The 16,584-nt window shown below is 43.1% G+C and overlaps 3 protein-coding genes across 11 annotated transcripts in view; 2 read left to right on the forward strand and 1 right to left on the reverse strand.

The window, feature by feature from the left end:
* Positions 1 to 3,386, forward strand: part of LOC109467524 (ras and EF-hand domain-containing protein-like) — a 28,536-nt gene extending 25,150 nt beyond the window's left edge. For 4 of the 8 annotated variants that reach the window (XM_019765540.1, XM_019765542.1, XM_019765539.1 and 1 more), the window contains 6 exons: positions 473 to 611; positions 1,129 to 1,210; positions 1,532 to 1,646; positions 2,029 to 2,148; positions 2,671 to 2,747; positions 3,104 to 3,386. In XM_019765540.1, coding sequence (XP_019621099.1) covers positions 473 to 611; positions 1,129 to 1,210; positions 1,532 to 1,646; positions 2,029 to 2,148; positions 2,671 to 2,747; positions 3,104 to 3,200 — 630 coding nt within the window. In that variant the 3' untranslated portion in view covers positions 3,201 to 3,386. The remainder of the gene's footprint in view (positions 1 to 472; positions 612 to 1,128; positions 1,211 to 1,531; positions 1,647 to 2,028; positions 2,149 to 2,670; positions 2,748 to 3,103) is intronic. The other 4 variants (XM_019765544.1, XM_019765546.1, XM_019765547.1 and 1 more) reach the window with 2 other exon arrangements.
* A 5,635-nt stretch (positions 3,387 to 9,021) lies between these two features.
* On the forward strand, positions 9,022 to 12,849 carry LOC109467525 (tripartite motif-containing protein 3-like). Of its 2 annotated transcripts, none has more exons than XM_019765549.1 (6): positions 9,022 to 9,336; positions 10,464 to 10,602; positions 10,786 to 10,996; positions 11,267 to 11,404; positions 11,945 to 12,112; positions 12,263 to 12,849. In XM_019765549.1, the coding sequence occupies exons 1-6, from the start codon at positions 9,123 to 9,125 to the stop codon at positions 12,578 to 12,580; spliced, it is 1,188 nt and encodes a 395-aa protein (XP_019621108.1). In that variant the 5' UTR covers positions 9,022 to 9,122; the 3' UTR covers positions 12,581 to 12,849. The 2 variants fall into 2 exon arrangements, with proteins under 2 accessions (XP_019621108.1, XP_019621107.1); XM_019765548.1 differs by lacking the exon at positions 9,022 to 9,336 and adding an exon at positions 9,417 to 9,509.
* A 1,237-nt stretch (positions 12,850 to 14,086) lies between these two features.
* LOC109467504 (probable calcium-binding protein CML25) lies at positions 14,087 to 15,480 on the reverse strand. The gene is made up of 3 exons (XM_019765517.1): positions 15,452 to 15,480; positions 14,571 to 14,739; positions 14,087 to 14,214 (listed from the first exon to the last, which is right to left on the reverse strand). Exons 1-3 carry the CDS (start codon positions 15,464 to 15,466, stop codon positions 14,087 to 14,089), a joined length of 312 nt encoding a protein of 103 aa, XP_019621076.1. The 5' UTR covers positions 15,467 to 15,480.
* Positions 15,481 to 16,584: the final 1,104 nt, after the last annotated feature.

The raw sequence follows: 16,584 nt of genomic DNA on the forward strand, positions 1-16,584 counted from the left end.
TGATAACGTCACTAACCAATCACGATGACACCTTCGCTTTTGATATCACAGTTGTAGCTACCACCACTCACCACAGTGAATGTTACTCACAAGGTCAAAGGTGATTGGAAGTCGGTACCGACTCCCGTCCGATTTGATTGACATCTGAAGAGTTCTGACGCAGATAACCTTAACATTCCACATTTCCTGTCCCAAATTAAACAACGTCCACTACCATATGTTGTTCTCTAACACGAAACGTTTGTTTTTTTAACTCTGCTACTGGATAAGCTACAGAGATTACTTCCGGACGTTTTGAGTGACACTCTTCTTCAGCGTCATGTTCGGAAGTAATCTCCGTATTATGTCCAGGAGTAGACACTGACCGCCCTTGGAAATCAGCAAAGAATGATATGATATATTAAGCCGTAGGGGCAAGTCAGTTGTCTTAAGATGGAATAAATAAACAAATGCTGATTACCTCCACCCCCAGGTCCTGTCCAGCACGACCGCTCCTGCCGACCAGAAGATGTTTAAGGTTGTTTTGGCGGGAGACGCGGCCGTGGGGAAATCCTCCTTCATTCTGCGGCTGTGCAAGAACGAGTTCAGGCCAAACATGAACTCCACACTAGGTACGAGATTTGTTTGTTTACTATAGCCTCTACCAGGCTTCAGAAGGCGACTGGAAAGAGTAAAAATCTGTCAAATAGAGAGATAACATGCCAAGGGAGTAAATGGTCTGCTGGAGAGAACAGACCAACTCCCTCGGCATGTTATCTCTCTATTTGCCCGATTTCTAACTCTTTTCAGCCGCCTCCCGAAGCCTGGTAGAGGCTATGTTCACTAGTGTTATGTTTACCTTCGCAGAAAGAAAGCATGTTGTTTTTGCTCTCGCTGTTTGTATCATGTAACCAGGTGCCGTAGCAGGCACATTGTGGTGTTGGGTTACATTATGTAGCAAGCGGCAGGACAGAGTTAGAGGGGCTGGACACCATGTCCGACTGAAGACTTAGGACATGTGTGTACTTAGACGATTGGCCTTTTTTTAAGTTCCTCGTGTATTCTGAGACGTTATTTAACCTCACAGGTGTGCACAAGACATTATTGTACGTTCTTCAGGTGTTCTAAGACTTTTATTCCGTTTTCCAGGAGTGGATTTCCAGATGAAGACGATGGTGATCGACGACACGCCGGTGACCTTGCAGATCTGGGACACGGCGGGGCAGGAAAGGTCAGTTCCGTTCCGTTTCGCTTCCGGGTCATAGCCATCATTCAACTGTGCATTTCCGGGTTATTGATTCAGAAAGTATTCACCTTTCCGTTTCCAGGCCAAACCCCACATTCAATTTTCCGTTTCCCTTTCCGTTTCGAAACTCACGTCTATGACATTCCGTTTCCGGTCCCAGATTCCGGGGCAACGCAAAGTCGTATTTCCGGAGAGCAGACGGAATTCCTGACAGGAATTTTTTCCTTTTTCAGATTCTAGATAATGGCGTCATGTTTCTGGTGTTCTAACGAAACATAATGTTTAATGACCGTTTTCCGTTCGCAGATTCCGGAGCATCGCGAAGTCGTATTTCCGTCGTGCTGACGGCGTGCTGTTGTTGTACGACTGCACATACGAACCGTCCTTCGTGCACGTGCGGGAGTGGGTCGACGCCGTCGAGGTGAGAACAGTCTCGTCTTAATAACAGTCTTAAGACACACACCTGTACGATTTGGCTTGTCTTAGTAGCACACCTGTACGAGTTAGTTGAAAACCCCTTTATCTATCAGGCAGTATTAGTACCGAGACATGCATTTACCATAATTTTTAGTTGAACTGCCCCTCGAGGTAACACAACCAGACTTTGCATCATCAGCTGAGAACCATTTTCGTCTACCAGACTGTATTTGTATAAGCTTTGGGCATAACAGTAAGCTTCGAGAATGGAGACAGTTTCCATCGCAAACGATTCCTGCATGGTACGATGCCTTAGAAAAGAAGATGTTTATCCTTGCTTTCTTGTCACAGAACTTATTCCACTCTTGTTTCTAATTTTTGTACAGGACGGCGCCCCCAGAACCCTTCCCATCATGCTTTGCGCCAACAAACTGGACCTGCGCAATGACGCCATCAAGAGCGGCCAGAAGGTCATCCTCAAAGGTCACGGAGAGGAGATGGCCAGAGTGAGTTTTTTAAAACTCTTTTTAGACCATTTTTAGACCATCTTTTTCTTCATCTGACCGGAAATTTAGAAACCCTTTGATAAATGGATTTAAATGTGTTCTTAAAAAAATCAAAGAGTAGATAAAACCATCTAAAAGATTCTGAAGAAAAAAACAAGTAATACTTGATGTCAGAGGACCGATCTATTCATGAACGTTTTTATCATTATATTTACCTTGGTCTTTTGGACGTTGATACATGTATCTTCATTCATTCATTCATTCATTCATCCATCCATCCATTCATCCATCCATCCATCCATCCATCCATCCATCCATCCATCCATCCATCCATCCATTCATCCATTCATCCATCCATCCACCCATCCATTCATCCATTCATCCATCCATCCATCCATCCATCCATCTGTCCATCTATCCATCCACCAATCCATCCATCCATCCACCCACCCATCCACCCATCCATCCATCGACTCATTCTTTCTCTCATTAACTCATTCTTTCCTTCCCTCCTTCCCCCAGGAGCACGGCGCGCTGTTCTGTGAGACGAGCGCGAAGGAAGGAGACAACGTGCAGGACGCAGTGGAGAAACTCATGAGGTCAGAAACACGTTATGTTTAAAACTAGCATAATTTAGAAGCGGTAAATTCGTATACCAACAGTAGCCTCCGCCAGGCCTTTCTACGGGAATACGGATCGTAGAAATCGGCAAAAAGGAGAGAGAAATTGTCCAGGCGAGTCAGTCCGCAAAAGGTTGGTTCTTTCTCGCCGAACTGCACAACCAGTCAAACCTACAAGGCGGCCGAACTCCCCTGACAAATATTCTCCTATATACAGCCAGCGTAGTCTGGTAGACACTATTATACCAATACAGAAAAGGAATTGTACTGAATAAACAAATAACAAACAGATAATATATAATCATAATTATAATAATTGTTATTATGTTTTCCAGACAAATGATGCAGATGGATTCAGACGAGACGAGATCCAACATCCTGGACCTGAACAAGAAGGAGGAGAAAAAGTCCAAATGCTGCGGAGGGTCATAGCCACTGTGGCCCACATCGACAATCTGCCGGGATCACAACTATTGTAGAGCACAGGGACATAGTCTGGCGAGAACTGTAACCACCGTGGAAAATAATGACAATGCTGCGAATGATCGTAACTACGGTGGCCCATAACTACAATAATGCGGAGGATCCTAACTACGATGGCCCATACCTACAATTCTGTGGAGGATCGTGAATCGCTAAAGCGCTGTTTTGCGTCAAAAATCTCGTTTTGTCTAAAACTGTTGTACCATAATGTAACATAGACCCAGAGATGTAACAGTAAAAATTTTAGATGGTAGTAAAAACAAGATATTGTACATAAAAGAGAAGAAACTAGTATTTTTATGGAATATATGTTCTATAGATAGATATGTCGGCAGATAACTGGTTAGTATTTTTATACTGATCAGTTTTAAGAATATTTATTAGTGAAAGAGACTATATTTGGTAAAAACAGACGGTTTCAATGATAAGCTTTAATTTCCCACCTAAAATGTGAAATATGTACGTTTTATAAATAAGAACGGCTAGTCTCTACATTTGTACCCAAACTTTCTTTCAACAATGTATTGAAAGAGAATTTTCAATGTTGAATAGATGTTGACTAAAATGCTTATCTAGAATATGTTGAAACTTTTTAAATTTGTTTTATAATGAATCTTTGCTTAAATGATGTCCTACGTTCTAGAAATTTGAAGACCGTTAAAATTGAAAATTTTCAAGACGATGACTTTTTGTCAAGATTCTGAACTATGACCTGTGAACTATGAATTATGAACTATGGCCTATGACCTATGAATGCGCACAATCCCATGATTCCCGTCGACTCTGACGTAATGTATCACGTGTTCTATGCAGACGGGCGGTTCCCTGTGACGTCACAATGACGTCAGGACACAGAAACAAACGCCCGTTTCTTAACTGTTCCACCAACATTTATAATAAAAAATATGATTTTATGCATGACTGATTGGTTTTAACGCTTCCCCTCAAAAAACTGTTATTATCATATTTCACCTTTGACCTCACACATGCGCAACTCAAACTCTGAGCTGTAACTTTTGATTTGACGTTAAATGGATAGAAAATTTCTTTCAGATTTTGTCATTCAAATAGTGAAAATTGACACGAACCGAGCTTTGCAATGATATGACGAATGATATTCGGTGTCTAATATTATGATAGTTTTTATGATTGTACATATTGTCTATTTTTGTGTATATTGTTGAATTCTTGACGTATTTTATGTTGAGAACAGGAATCGATACGTTGAAAGAACGAAAAGGAGACGAATAAATTCATGAAAAATAAATTTCTCTGTCTTTGTCCTTCCTGTCTTTGTGTTATCGGGAGTTCTTCGCCTTCAAGTACTAGTAACTTGAGTAAGTTTTCAGGGGGTGACTAAATATTCTATAAAAGGATTGCAAAATAAAATAAAACGAATGAATGTTTGCGTTAATTTCGTAAACGTCATAAGAACACTTCTTTCTACCAAGGAAAAAAAACAGTGTCAATTTCTATCCCAGGCACCTCTCACGCACACCGTGGTACACCTCTCACGCACAGCTAGCTAGTAGCAAACATCTGCTACATGTAAGTAGCAAAATGTCTGCTACATATGAGTAGCAAACCATCTGCCACATGTAGGTCATCGTCCTTACATACAAAAGTTCTGCGGGCCGGAAGCAGCACCATTATTATTCACGTCACGGCCTGCCTGAGGGCTAACTGACAATAACGGCCTGTCTCAGCGAACTGTCGCGAGGCTCTGGAAGGGTTTATCAGCACTCCGCCCCCAACCTGGATCCATTCTGTAGTTGCCGTGTGAGTTTAGTTTGACCAAGGAGCTTCTAACATCGTTAGTCTCCATCAGACTCCTTTGCAAGCTGCGTCTATGCAAGCAAACTGGACCCTCTATGGCCAGCCAACCCCCATGCCAGCTAGCTACATTGATTTTAGACCGATTTCTACTATATATTCTACAGACCAAAGGAGTCTGGTGGAGACTAAAACATTGTTACGGGTTTGGTTTTTGGTTTATGTGATGAGCTTGGATATATCAGTTCGTGAGAGCATGGTGGGCCACGCAATGCATGCTGGGATATGCCGATTGGAATTGTGGGTTCGAGTATATTCTAGACCAGGATTTCAGGTGCGTCAGACGTGTTTTTGTAGTTCTCTGTAAGATTGTAGATCCGGTTTGTGCATTGTACCCTTGACTTGTTGTAACTTCCATATTTTGTAACTCAGTGTTAAGTTTGACTTCTTGTAAGCCTTGCTATAATAAGGGCTGGCGGTTGAGAAAGAATAAATCATAATAAACTCGGCTTCGAACGATAGAAATCAGATATTGCTTTGGTTTGGTATTTCTTTATTTATCGGTTTGGCTGTTGAACACTCAGCCAGGACAGCCCAACTAGCCAGTGGCTATTACAAAGGGCTTGCCCTGCTGACAAGACATGACAAGACATTACCGCAGGCTAGTTGGTCTGCCCTGGCTGTGAGGGTTGAACAGCCAAAACAAGAAATAACAAACAATAAACCAGAGCTAGAGTTAAAGCAAGACGTTACAATGGAATCTAACAGGTGTTTGCAATACAATGTATGTTGGGAGTTAGGCGCTAGGGCCTAAAACTCCCTCCAGTTAACAATTCATTCTTCAACAACATGCCATTTTATTTGTACTCATTCATATATTCGACGCAATTCGTACGGGCATGCATGCGGCTTATGACATATATCATACAACTGAAAAGCCAAACTCAAATCTATAAATCGGATTTTGCATAACCCCCGCGAGTGCCTCCGCTCAAACAATAGCCCAGCTGTAAAGGTTAAAGGTGACTGAAGGCTGGTACATTTAAATTTCCAGCCGCCATCGCTGACCGCAGGTGAACTGTACAACTTCCGATCTCTTCACATTCAAGGCGTTTGCGACGTGGACGTGGACTTCACATTCAAGGCGTTTGCGACGGAATTTGCCACCCAGTGAGTATAACGTTATAGCTAGTGTATGACAGTGTATCGTTGTTGTTGTTGTCCTTGTTTAACGTCTAATACCTTGCTAGACGTGGTCTCGTGGTGCTGGTTTGAGCTTGGTTCAGTTCAGAGTCAAACTCTTGGTGCCTAATATGGAATTATATGGAATTCTTCACCCAGTGTACAGCTACCAGACCTTGGATCGTCCGCACAAGTCGTAAATATGACAGTTCAGTAAATGGATGAGCAGCCCCAACTGTAAGAGATCTTCCTACGTGGCCCAACAGATCTACTGTCTACTAGAGACGTCGCCTGTAAGGACATAAACAGGTAAGCCGTGCAGGTAGATACATTAGGTGTGGGTGAGAGTGGGGAGGGGAGCTCAGGCATATTGTTAGTATGTGAGACATAAAGCGTTGTGTTAGCCAGGATGCCAGACCCATAGCACACTGGACACCAGGCTGCTGGACACAAAGTATCGCGGTGAGCCTTGAGATACTTCGTGTCCAGTGTGGGTCTGGCATCCAGGCTAACATTGTGTTTACAGTACAGCATATCTACTTAAACTGGTGAACCAACTTGAAGCGTAACACATCTGTTTTGTAGTCAGAGTTGTAGTAATGTGTGTAGTTTTGTTCAGTGCTGTGTGTGTGTGTGTGTGTGTGTGTGTGTGCATGTGCGTGTGTGTGCATGTGTGTGTGTGTGTGTGTGTGTGTGTGTGTGTGTGTGTGTTATACGCCCTACGAATCAGTAGTCACAAGTAAACAGAAAGTCCGGGGTACATTCCAACATACTAAACAGTATATCCGCTTAACAGCGTAACACAACAGTCTTGTAGTCAGATTTGTAGTTAGTTTTGTTAAGGGTCACTCGTGCCAATATCTTGCCTTCTACGCCGTACAATAGTCAACAAGTTCGGTACATTCCAGCCATACAGAATAGCACATTTGGCAGCGTGGCACAACGATAATATGGTAAGATTTGTAGTTAGTTTTGATAAAATCGTATATTTATTTATATATGTCAGATGCTTGTCTCATACGCCGTAAGAATACTAAGCCAAGTAGGTACATTCTAGCGTACTAAACATTTGACTTAAATAAACAGAAAAATAGGGAGTAGTATAATGTGGCTACCGGTTAAACTGTGGAATTTATTGTGAAATGTTCAGGAAATATGGATTCATAATGAAATAATGCCTGAAATGACGAAAAGTGGAGCGAAAATAATTTATGATTGACAGAAAAGGGGGCGTGAAATGTCTCAGACAGAGCCACTCAGACACGAGTTAACAGACTGGGCAAATGGAACAAGGCCATACTTTCAGTATAATGCCATTTATCGCTCCATTTGATACTGAGCAGTACCCTCATTTCACGATTCACGTTTCTTTAACGTACTGTAAAATTTCTACAAAATTCAGATGAAGGTAAAGTTTATGTCCCTGTGCATTTGCAATTATAGGCATACATGAAAGATTGTTTCCATGTTAGAAATTGCGCCAGTAGTTTTACAATGCCCTTTACGTATAGCAGAGATAACAAGGAAACTTTCTTCCCGGTTGGTCGTGAGCCTAGAAAAGGACCACCAACACAGTACGGTTTATCACACAGGTAGCACAGCACGTGTGTCGGCAGGTGAGAGAACAGGCACACCTGTACAGGTGTGCCGGGGGGCTGGGTCTACCTGTCCCTGTCACAGGGACAGACAGTTTAGCCGGCCCGAACAAACCAAGCACCGCTTGTCAAACTGGACCCTAAATTGTGCTCTTAGAAGTTAGTCTAAGAGAATTAAGACACGTTAAATACAGGTGTAAAGGGTGAGTAAGGAGACTAACTATCGGATAGTCTCCAAGCAGATCTTTCGGTGGCCGCAAAAGACGACGTCGACGGTATCAAATTGGCCAGGCAGCATCCACTATCTAGAAAGTATCTGTTGGGTGGCTAATGGATACTGTCGGGCCAATTTGATGTTGTCTTTTCCGGCCACCGAAAGATCTGCTTGGAGATTAAGTAACGGGTACTTCGTAATGATGTTAGTGAATTTAAGACACGTTAAATACAGCTGTAAAAGGTGAGTAAGGAGAGTCATTATCTACTCTCCAAGCAGAGGTTTGAGTTTTGGCTTAATTTAGGCATGTTTTTAGGCTTTTTTTATCGGGCTTTCGTTTTTGCGCTGGTATTCTTTTACTTCAACCAAACACGCCTCTTAAGCCAAAACCCAAACCTCTGGTTGGAGAGTAGGTAATTATGAGGCACTTCTCCGTGTGTTTACAGACTATCACGGTTCAGCGGTTTGTTGTTACGGTTCTGAGCGGGTCACAGAAAGTCGTGCATGCAGGACAGTCTAGTAGATAAACAACTATCAGCTTAATCCTGACGAAAACATTCGTTTTTTTCCATCTCAAAAAACCCCCATGAATGATCGTAAGACAACTCTATTATGAAAGCCACAGGGTGTCTGCGTTCAGACCCTCTTTCTAGGTCAAATGCGGAAAAATTAAGCCTGTTTGGACGAGATGATCTGTTGTAACGGGTATGAAAACTTACCTCAACCTTAAAAGGCGCGAAAATCAACACAGACATTCCCAGATGCTGACGTCACGATCAAACGACAAACACGGGCGACCCTAAGGCTTCAAGGCTTTATTTTTAAATGCTTGCTTCTGGTTTCTGGTCTTCTCTTTCAACAGGAATGAACTTTACGCCTTAGAAGGCGCGAAGTTTGCCACAGGCATTCCAAGAAGGTGACGTCACGATCAGACGACAATCTAGCACAAATTCAAGATGGCGATCCTTTATTTTGTGTCCCGATAAAATTGCAGTTTCTTTTTTCCACAGGAGTTGAATCTTTAGTCTCAGAAGGCGCGAAAATCATCACAGACATTCCCAGAAGCTGACGTCACGATCAGACGACAATCTAGAAGAAAAATCCAACATGGCGGCTGCGGTTGGGGAACGTTCGAGGAAAGCCAGTAGCGAGTCTGGGAACGAGATGCTAACGTGTGGGATCTGCCTGGACACCTACACTCGTCCCAAACTGCTGCCGTGTGCCCACAGCTTCTGTGAGGACTGTCTACACGGCATGGTGGGGTGGCGGATCTCCATGTCATGTCCTAACTGTAGGAAGGACGTCAAACTACCAGATACAGGTGAACATATATTACTTCTCACTTGGTAAACTTTAGTACATGTAAACTTTAGACGTGGTAGTAAACTTTAGGCACCCACAGCTTCTGTGAGGACTGTCTACACGGCATGGTGGGGTGGCGGATCTCCATGTCATGTCCCAACTGTAGGAAGGACGTCAAGCTACCAGATACAGGTGAATATGATAACGATATGTCTTTGTACTTTTGACTACATGTTAACTTTAGTTAGGACTGCCTACAGGTGAATATGCCTCTATAGTTTCGTCTTTATAGGGCTGTTTGCTGGGTATGTTTTCCTTATTTCTTACAAGGTAATGTTAGTGATTTTGAGTTTTACTTTTAATCCTGATTTCCGGTGTTGACCCTTCTATCCTGACCCTCAAGACATCTTGGCTTAATCCTTAAGTCTGTTAAGGTACCCGCACTTCCTTGGCCGTCTCATATTTCCAGCCGTGTTTAGGTTCAGTCGCGGTATGCAACTGACGTGGGTAATAGCGCGAGGAATGTTGGACCAGTCAGCCAGACTGGGTTTGCACTCTTCATGCCAAGCACAGGTTAATTTAGGCTTTGGCTTATTTTTGACGGACTTTTAGGCGTTTTTATCGAGATTTCTTTTTTTTTGAGCCGGTGTCTAAACCAGCCAGACGGCGGCATACTGGATACTTCCCAGCTAAGTGAGTGTGAGTAGGTGAGCATTGCTGATTATACTGTCTTTTTTGGGTGTAAGCCCCAAGTTTGTGAAACTACTTCCAGATCAGTGACCATGTTTTAGGTGACAGACACAAACCACATTTGCGTTTCAGTTTGTATTAACATCTCTAAGGCCCTTTAAGGTCACAATGGTTGTAAGTGATCTTAAGACAGAGTTTTGGTTCTTCTTGGTGTTCGGTGGTTACCTGTATGTTACCTGTATGTTACCTGTATGTTACCTGTGTGTTACCTGTATGTTGTTGTTCCAGGTGTTCGCAGGTTACCTGTATGTTACCTGTATGTTACCTGTATGTTACCTGTATGTTACCTGTATGTTACCTGTATGATGTGTTTGTTGCAGGTGTTCGCGGGTTGCCTGTATGTTACCTGAATGTTACTTGTATGTTACCTGTATGTTGTTGTTGTGTTTGTTGCAGGTGTTCGCGGGTTACCTGAGAACTTCTGGGTGAGTAACCTGAGACAAGTTCTGTCAGAACGGCGGGAACTGGAGGTCAGAGAGCTGGGCATGCGCAGGGAGGGACGGGAATGTACCATTCACGAGGGGGAGCAGCTCAGGTAGGGGCCCAGTTTTTTTATATTTACCATCAGACAAAACTTGTTTTTTTACGTTTACCGAAATAAAACATATTGTGTTTGCTCTGTTTCTTCTTCCTACGTTCCAAACACTGATCTAGTCAATGACCTGAACCAGACCGTCTGACACCATGGTAACTGGTCATGTTAATTTGCATATTTCAGGTATTTCTGCACGCGCTGTGACGTCACCGTCTGCTCCGAGTGCATGATCCAAGGTCACAAGAACCATGACGTCACGAGGGTCGCTGACGTGCTGGAGCAGCAGAGGGCAAAGGTGAAAGTTCAGCTGGAGCGGGGTCGTGAGCGCGCGCAGGTGCTGACGGGAAGGCTGAGGGACATGGCGGAAACGGAAACGGAGCTGGACGCCAGACAGGTGAGGAACCAACGGGACAATAGTGGTTATTATGTTTAGCTTCGCAGGAGGAAAACATCTTGCTTTTCATCATCACCATCATCATCACCACCACCATCATCATCATTATCATTATCACCGTTATCATCACCATCATCATCATCATCATCACCATCATCATCATCACCACCACCATCATGATGATGGTGATGAAGATGAAGATGATGGTGATGATGATAATGGTGATGATGATGATGTGGATGATGATGATGACGTCCTCCCATTTTCCAGGAGCGCGCGAAGAGGAGTATCCAGGAAGCTACAGACCAGCTGATCGACGCCATCGCGAAGGAGAAAGTTGCGCTGCTGCAGGACCTGGACACGAGTCACCTGGCGGCCAGACACGTCATCGCTGACGTCAGAACTCAGGTGGGGATTGGGAACGAGATCGCTTCACAGAAGGGAAAGGTGGGGACATGCGAGAACAGAAAACGTGGGTTACAGGTTTAAAGCTGGCTTCAAAAGGTGCTGTTGTTACTAGTGTAACAGCGAGTATATAGGCGTCACTAACTACCCGCCCAAAGGATTCTGGATCTTTTGGGTTAATCGGTTTGTGCACTGGTTGTGAGCTGACACGCCGCGCGAGCGGTGCGGGTTCGATTCCCAGGGGTTAGAATCAACCTTCGAGTTACTCCTTTCTCTGTGTTACACTAGAACAGTTCTGGATAGTTTCCACGTATCCAAGAACGTAGATTTGCCCCAGGTTCTTGATACACGTGGACTATCCAGAACCTTCTGAACATGGTTCTGGATAAAACACAGTTCTGGAGTTTCTGCGTATCCAAAACCGTAGGTTTACCCCAGGTTCTGGATACGCGTGGACTATCCAAAACCCTGCCTGAATATGGTTCTGGATAAAGCACGGTTCTGGATACAACAGGTGATCCCAACACGTGATCTTGTTCCCAGGTTGAGCAGGATCTGGGTGACCTTCTGCTGACCTTGAACCGTGCGGAAACAGCGGCCGCTGCGGACGACCCTTCTGACGTCATCGACTCCAAACACAAACTCTCGGCGCTCAAAACCGACGCGGTCTACTCATGCCCCCTACCGGACTTCAGCTTTACTGCATCCAAGGTAGGCCTAAATACGGTCAACATGTCTAAATATGGTCAACATGCCTAAATATGGTAAACATGTCTAAATATGGCAAAAATTAGCATTTTATGCCCAAATATGGCAAACATGTCTAAATATGGTAAACACAAAAAGTTTTTGTCCTCCAAGGTCCTGAAGGCCAAGATCAAGGTCGGCCAGCTGTCTGTGATCAAGGATGTTCCTCCAACCAACAACAACAGTTCCAACAACAACCAACCCAACAACCAACAACAGGACAGCCGAGTCCGCAGGTTCAGAGCAGCCACATTGCGGCTTGTAAAGAGACCCGTGTTCTGGGTTGTCGCCTTGAGTTTCCTGGTTCTTCTCTGCGCAGTTCTGTTCTCGCCAGTCAGCTTAATTGACTACCTGCAGTACGAACATGAAGAGCTAGAGGGCGCTTCAACCTTCTCCACTTACTCGCAATACTGGGAGGAACAGAATTCTTAGGATCAAAGTTTGACAACTTCTTATAGACTTTTTTGTACTATCAAATCGTCCTTTGGCAGTTGATATTCTTTGAAGATAGGGTTGGGGAAAGATGATCAATAGTAAAGTTTAACTTTGACTTTGTGCATATAAGTTACGGTATCCATCTTAAAAAATCGCACCACAGCCAACCTTTAGCAAAATTTTGTACATACTTTTAAAAAGGTGCGCAGGCCATAATTATGTTTACCGAAGGAAAACATATTGTTTTTGCTCAGTTTCCTCTTCTGTTCCAAACACTAACCTCTGACCTGGCCAATGACCTGATTTGTTGACGTCTGTCACCATGGTAACTGGTGTTGGATTACATAATGTTGCAATTTTATAGTAGGAGGGATTTAGACTCCTGTCACCATATGTATGAATGTATTTGAGTAAGAATCAACAGAGCACCCCATATAAAAAAGCTGTTAGAGGTACCTACAATGTACAAAAGGTGGAGGCATATTTATATTTATATTAGGTATTTATTTCCGACCAATGTTAAGCCATGGTCCACACACGGTTACAACTTCTATATATAAACGTTTTACCACAAGAACATATACGTATCTGCAATATTTTGTGTAAACAAGAATTCACACTGGATTACGAGTGAATATTGTTTGGTTATGTTATCACATTTATACTCTTATTTTCACACACATATTATCTTATTATCACAATAATAAACACACACGATCACAGGATATGTAATCATTAATCTAAATAGCTTGTGGAGTAAAACACATCAACAATTTTGACTTTAAAACAAAACGTTTCGTGCATTTTTCATGGACTAAGGTACTGTACAATTGTTCACAGACGTTGAAACTACAATAACTTTCCATCAAAACTCACATCTGAAATTTGTAATCTGTAAAAAGCACGTCACATTGAAATCAAAATGTCGTTTTTGTTCTAAACGGTAACATGTTCTAGCTTATATTAACGGCACATCAGAACATATGACACAAGCATGTAACAGAACGGGAACATCTACTGTAAGGAAAACCACAGATAAAGAACAGCCGTTTTACGTGCGAAGATCATGCTTTTTTCCTTAGTGATATTTCTATAAAGATATACGAGTTTTCACATTCTTTTCGTGCTCCAGACTACTTGTGCTAAAGCATCCACTGGTGGCTGCAGGACTCTCCTGGTCTTTCTCTCACTCTGTCTCAGATCTTCCTGAAAAGAGAATGCAATGTTTTTACCAGGCATGTTTCACTGTGTTGTATTACAGAGAAGCGCTTGTCATTTGAAAAACAAAGAAAAGGCAAGAAAATGTAAATTAGGTATCATTTGCATACTCGGGACAACTTAAATGAAGCCGTATGTCTCATTTGCATACTCGGGACAACTTAAATGAAGCCGTATGTCTCATTTACATACTCGGGACAACTTAAATGAAGCCGTATGTCTCATTTGCATACATGGGACAACTTAAATGAAGCCGTATGTCCGTGCCCCAGCGCCCCCTGTGGATTACCTCATGTAGCGCAGCCCCTTGGAGAACTCCATGTAGTCGATGGTCCGGCTGTTGTCCGTGTCCAGAAGCTTGGCGAGAAGGTGGAGCTCAGCCAGACTGCAGGGAGCGCCCAGACGCTGCATTCCTGACGGTAAAAATGGATAGACACAACTTTTTCTGATACAACTTTTTAATCTCTCTCTTTCTTTCTCTCTCTCTCTCTCTTCCTTCCTCTCCCTTTCTCTTTCCCTATATCTCTCTCTCCCTCACTATTTCTCGCTCTGTATCTCTTCCTCTTCCTGTCTCCTCTCCCTCTCTCTCTGCTTTCTTCATATCTCTCTCCACCCCTCCTCTTTCTCCTTCCCCTATCTTCCACTCTGTCTCCCTTTCTCGTACTATCTCTCTATCCATCTATTCATCCATCCATCTCCTCTCTGCCCTTCTCTCCCTCTATTCCCCTTTCTCGCACTCCCTCCCTCTCTCTCCTCCTCCCTCTCTCACCTTCCTTGAACTCCTCATACGACACCACGCTGTCTCCGTTCTTGTCGAACTTCCGGAAAAGGTCAATGACCCTGCCGTTGTTCTGGCGCATCCAGTGGTTCATCCGGGCTACGTAGTCGTTAAACAGCTCCTTATCCGATAAAATCTTCTCACACTCCTGCTCAAGGTCCTGAAAAACGCGGATACTGTCGTAGTAATGTCGTAATACTGACGTACTACTGTCGTATGTAGTCGTTAAACAGCTCCTTATCGGACAGGATCTTCTCACACCCCTGCTCAAGGTCCTGGGGACGGGAAAACACTGTCGTACTACTGTCGTACTACCGTCGTACTACTGTTGTACTACTGTCGTACTAATGTCGTACTACTGTCGTACTACTGTCGTACTACTGATTTACAGCACCTTATCCGACAGGATTTTCTCACACTCCTACTCAAGGTCCTGAAAAACACTGGTACAGTCGTACTACTGACGTACTGCTGTCGTATTACTGTCGTATTACTGTTTTATTACTGTCGTACAACTGTTGTACTACTGTCGTACTACTGTTGTACTACTGTCGTACTACTGTTGTACTACTGTTCTACTGTTGTACTACTGTTGTACTACTGTCGTACTACTGTTGTACTACTGTTGTACTACTGTTATGGTTAGGATCAGACACGGTTCTGGATCGTCTCCACGTACCCATGTACGCAGATTTGTCCCAGGCACGATTCTGGATACATGTGGACTATCCAAACTCATGCCTAGGCACGGTCCTGGATAGAAGAGACACCCGAAGTCCCTGGTTCTTGTTTGTTTGATGCTGCTGGATATTTTAACAGATACATTGTACTAAATTTAGCCGAAGCAGCTAAAACAATAACAACTGACTTACCGCGTTAGAGGCCATGATGATCCTTGATGTACCTGATATGAAAAAAAGAAAGTGAGAAGAGAAATTAAAGGACAGGAATCGTACATAGAAAAAATCTTAGACGACTCAAGATGAATTACAAGTGAAGTCCTCATTCTTAGATACCAAACTTCATTTTCACGTCATCCGATTGGAAGAATGTCATCTTAAGACATTTGAAGACTTAATTTTAAAACAAGACTGAAATTAAGGCGTGGGTCTCTTTAACTCTCGACGAGTTAAAGTCCCCAGTTTAAGGCCTAAGGGCAGCACTTTCACTGCTCATGTTGCTGTACATAAAATCTGCTGAGCTATATTTTGTTTTTCTGCTCGAACCGACGCTGAAATCGACCTAAGAAAAACTCAGCCTCCAAAAATCACTTTTAGCTTTTAACAACCATTTCACAATAAATAGCGCCTGTATCACGTTTCCCCACCATTCGGTAAAAATCATGTTTTGAAGAAATATCTTAAAGAAAATTGTACACAAACAGCAGGATGTCTTACCTGTACCTGTACCTGTGTCACCTGCTGGCATCTGAAGAAGGACAGGTGATCACGACTTTCTTAATGGATCCTCCCTGGAGGACCTTAAGGAAGTAGCGGCCAACCTGATGGAGAGAGTTGGTTCTCGTCACCCCCACACAATGTCGGCAATGTAGAATCTAAAGCCTGGTTATGTATATGCATGTGTGTGTGTGTGTTACTGTGTTGCCCGACATAATATGTTTTCTAAGTATCAATGCAGATTCTAAAGCCTAGTGTACGTTTGTGTGTGTTTTATGTGCGAATGAATGAATGAATGAATGAATGAATGAATGAATGAATGAATGAATGAATGGATGAATGAATGAATGGTTTTGACAAGTACATTGCAGCCATAGGCTGAATCACGTACTTTATACATATTTAAAAACTCTTTACTTTAAACAATTTTCCGATTAGCGTTTATCTTTCCTATCTAACAATTTATATATTCTAAAATCACAAAAAACGCGTCTGCAGTATGTGCGTGTGTGTGTGTGTGTGTGCGTGTGTCATTGTGTACGTGCAGAAAAGCCAGTTCTGTTATCTGTCAAGTTATTTGTCTTTGTCCTAACCCCCCCCCCCCCNCC

The sequence above is a fragment of the Branchiostoma belcheri genome, unplaced genomic scaffold (assembly GCF_001625305.1).
Source record: "Branchiostoma belcheri isolate BF01 breed outbred unplaced genomic scaffold, Haploidv18h27 scaffold180, whole genome shotgun sequence".
NCBI classification, from domain to species: domain Eukaryota; kingdom Metazoa; phylum Chordata; class Leptocardii; order Amphioxiformes; family Branchiostomatidae; genus Branchiostoma; species Branchiostoma belcheri.

Excerpts from the sequence above, each read along its gene's own strand:
- LOC109467525 (XM_019765549.1), top strand. The coding sequence starts at position 9,123 with ATGGCGGCTGCGGTTGGGGAACGTTCGAGGAAAGCCAGTAGCGAGTCT. Across the intron at positions 9,337-10,463 it reads CGTCAAACTACCAGATACAG|GTGTTCGCGGGTTACCTGAG; the intron begins GTGAACATATAT and ends TGTTTGTTGCAG. Across the intron at positions 10,603-10,785 it reads CACGAGGGGGAGCAGCTCAG|GTATTTCTGCACGCGCTGTG; the intron begins GTAGGGGCCCAG and ends TGCATATTTCAG.
- LOC109467504 (XM_019765517.1), bottom strand. Across the intron at positions 14,215-14,570 it reads GTATGAGGAGTTCAAGGAAG|GAATGCAGCGTCTGGGCGCT; the intron begins GTGAGAGAGGGA and ends TTTTACCGTCAG.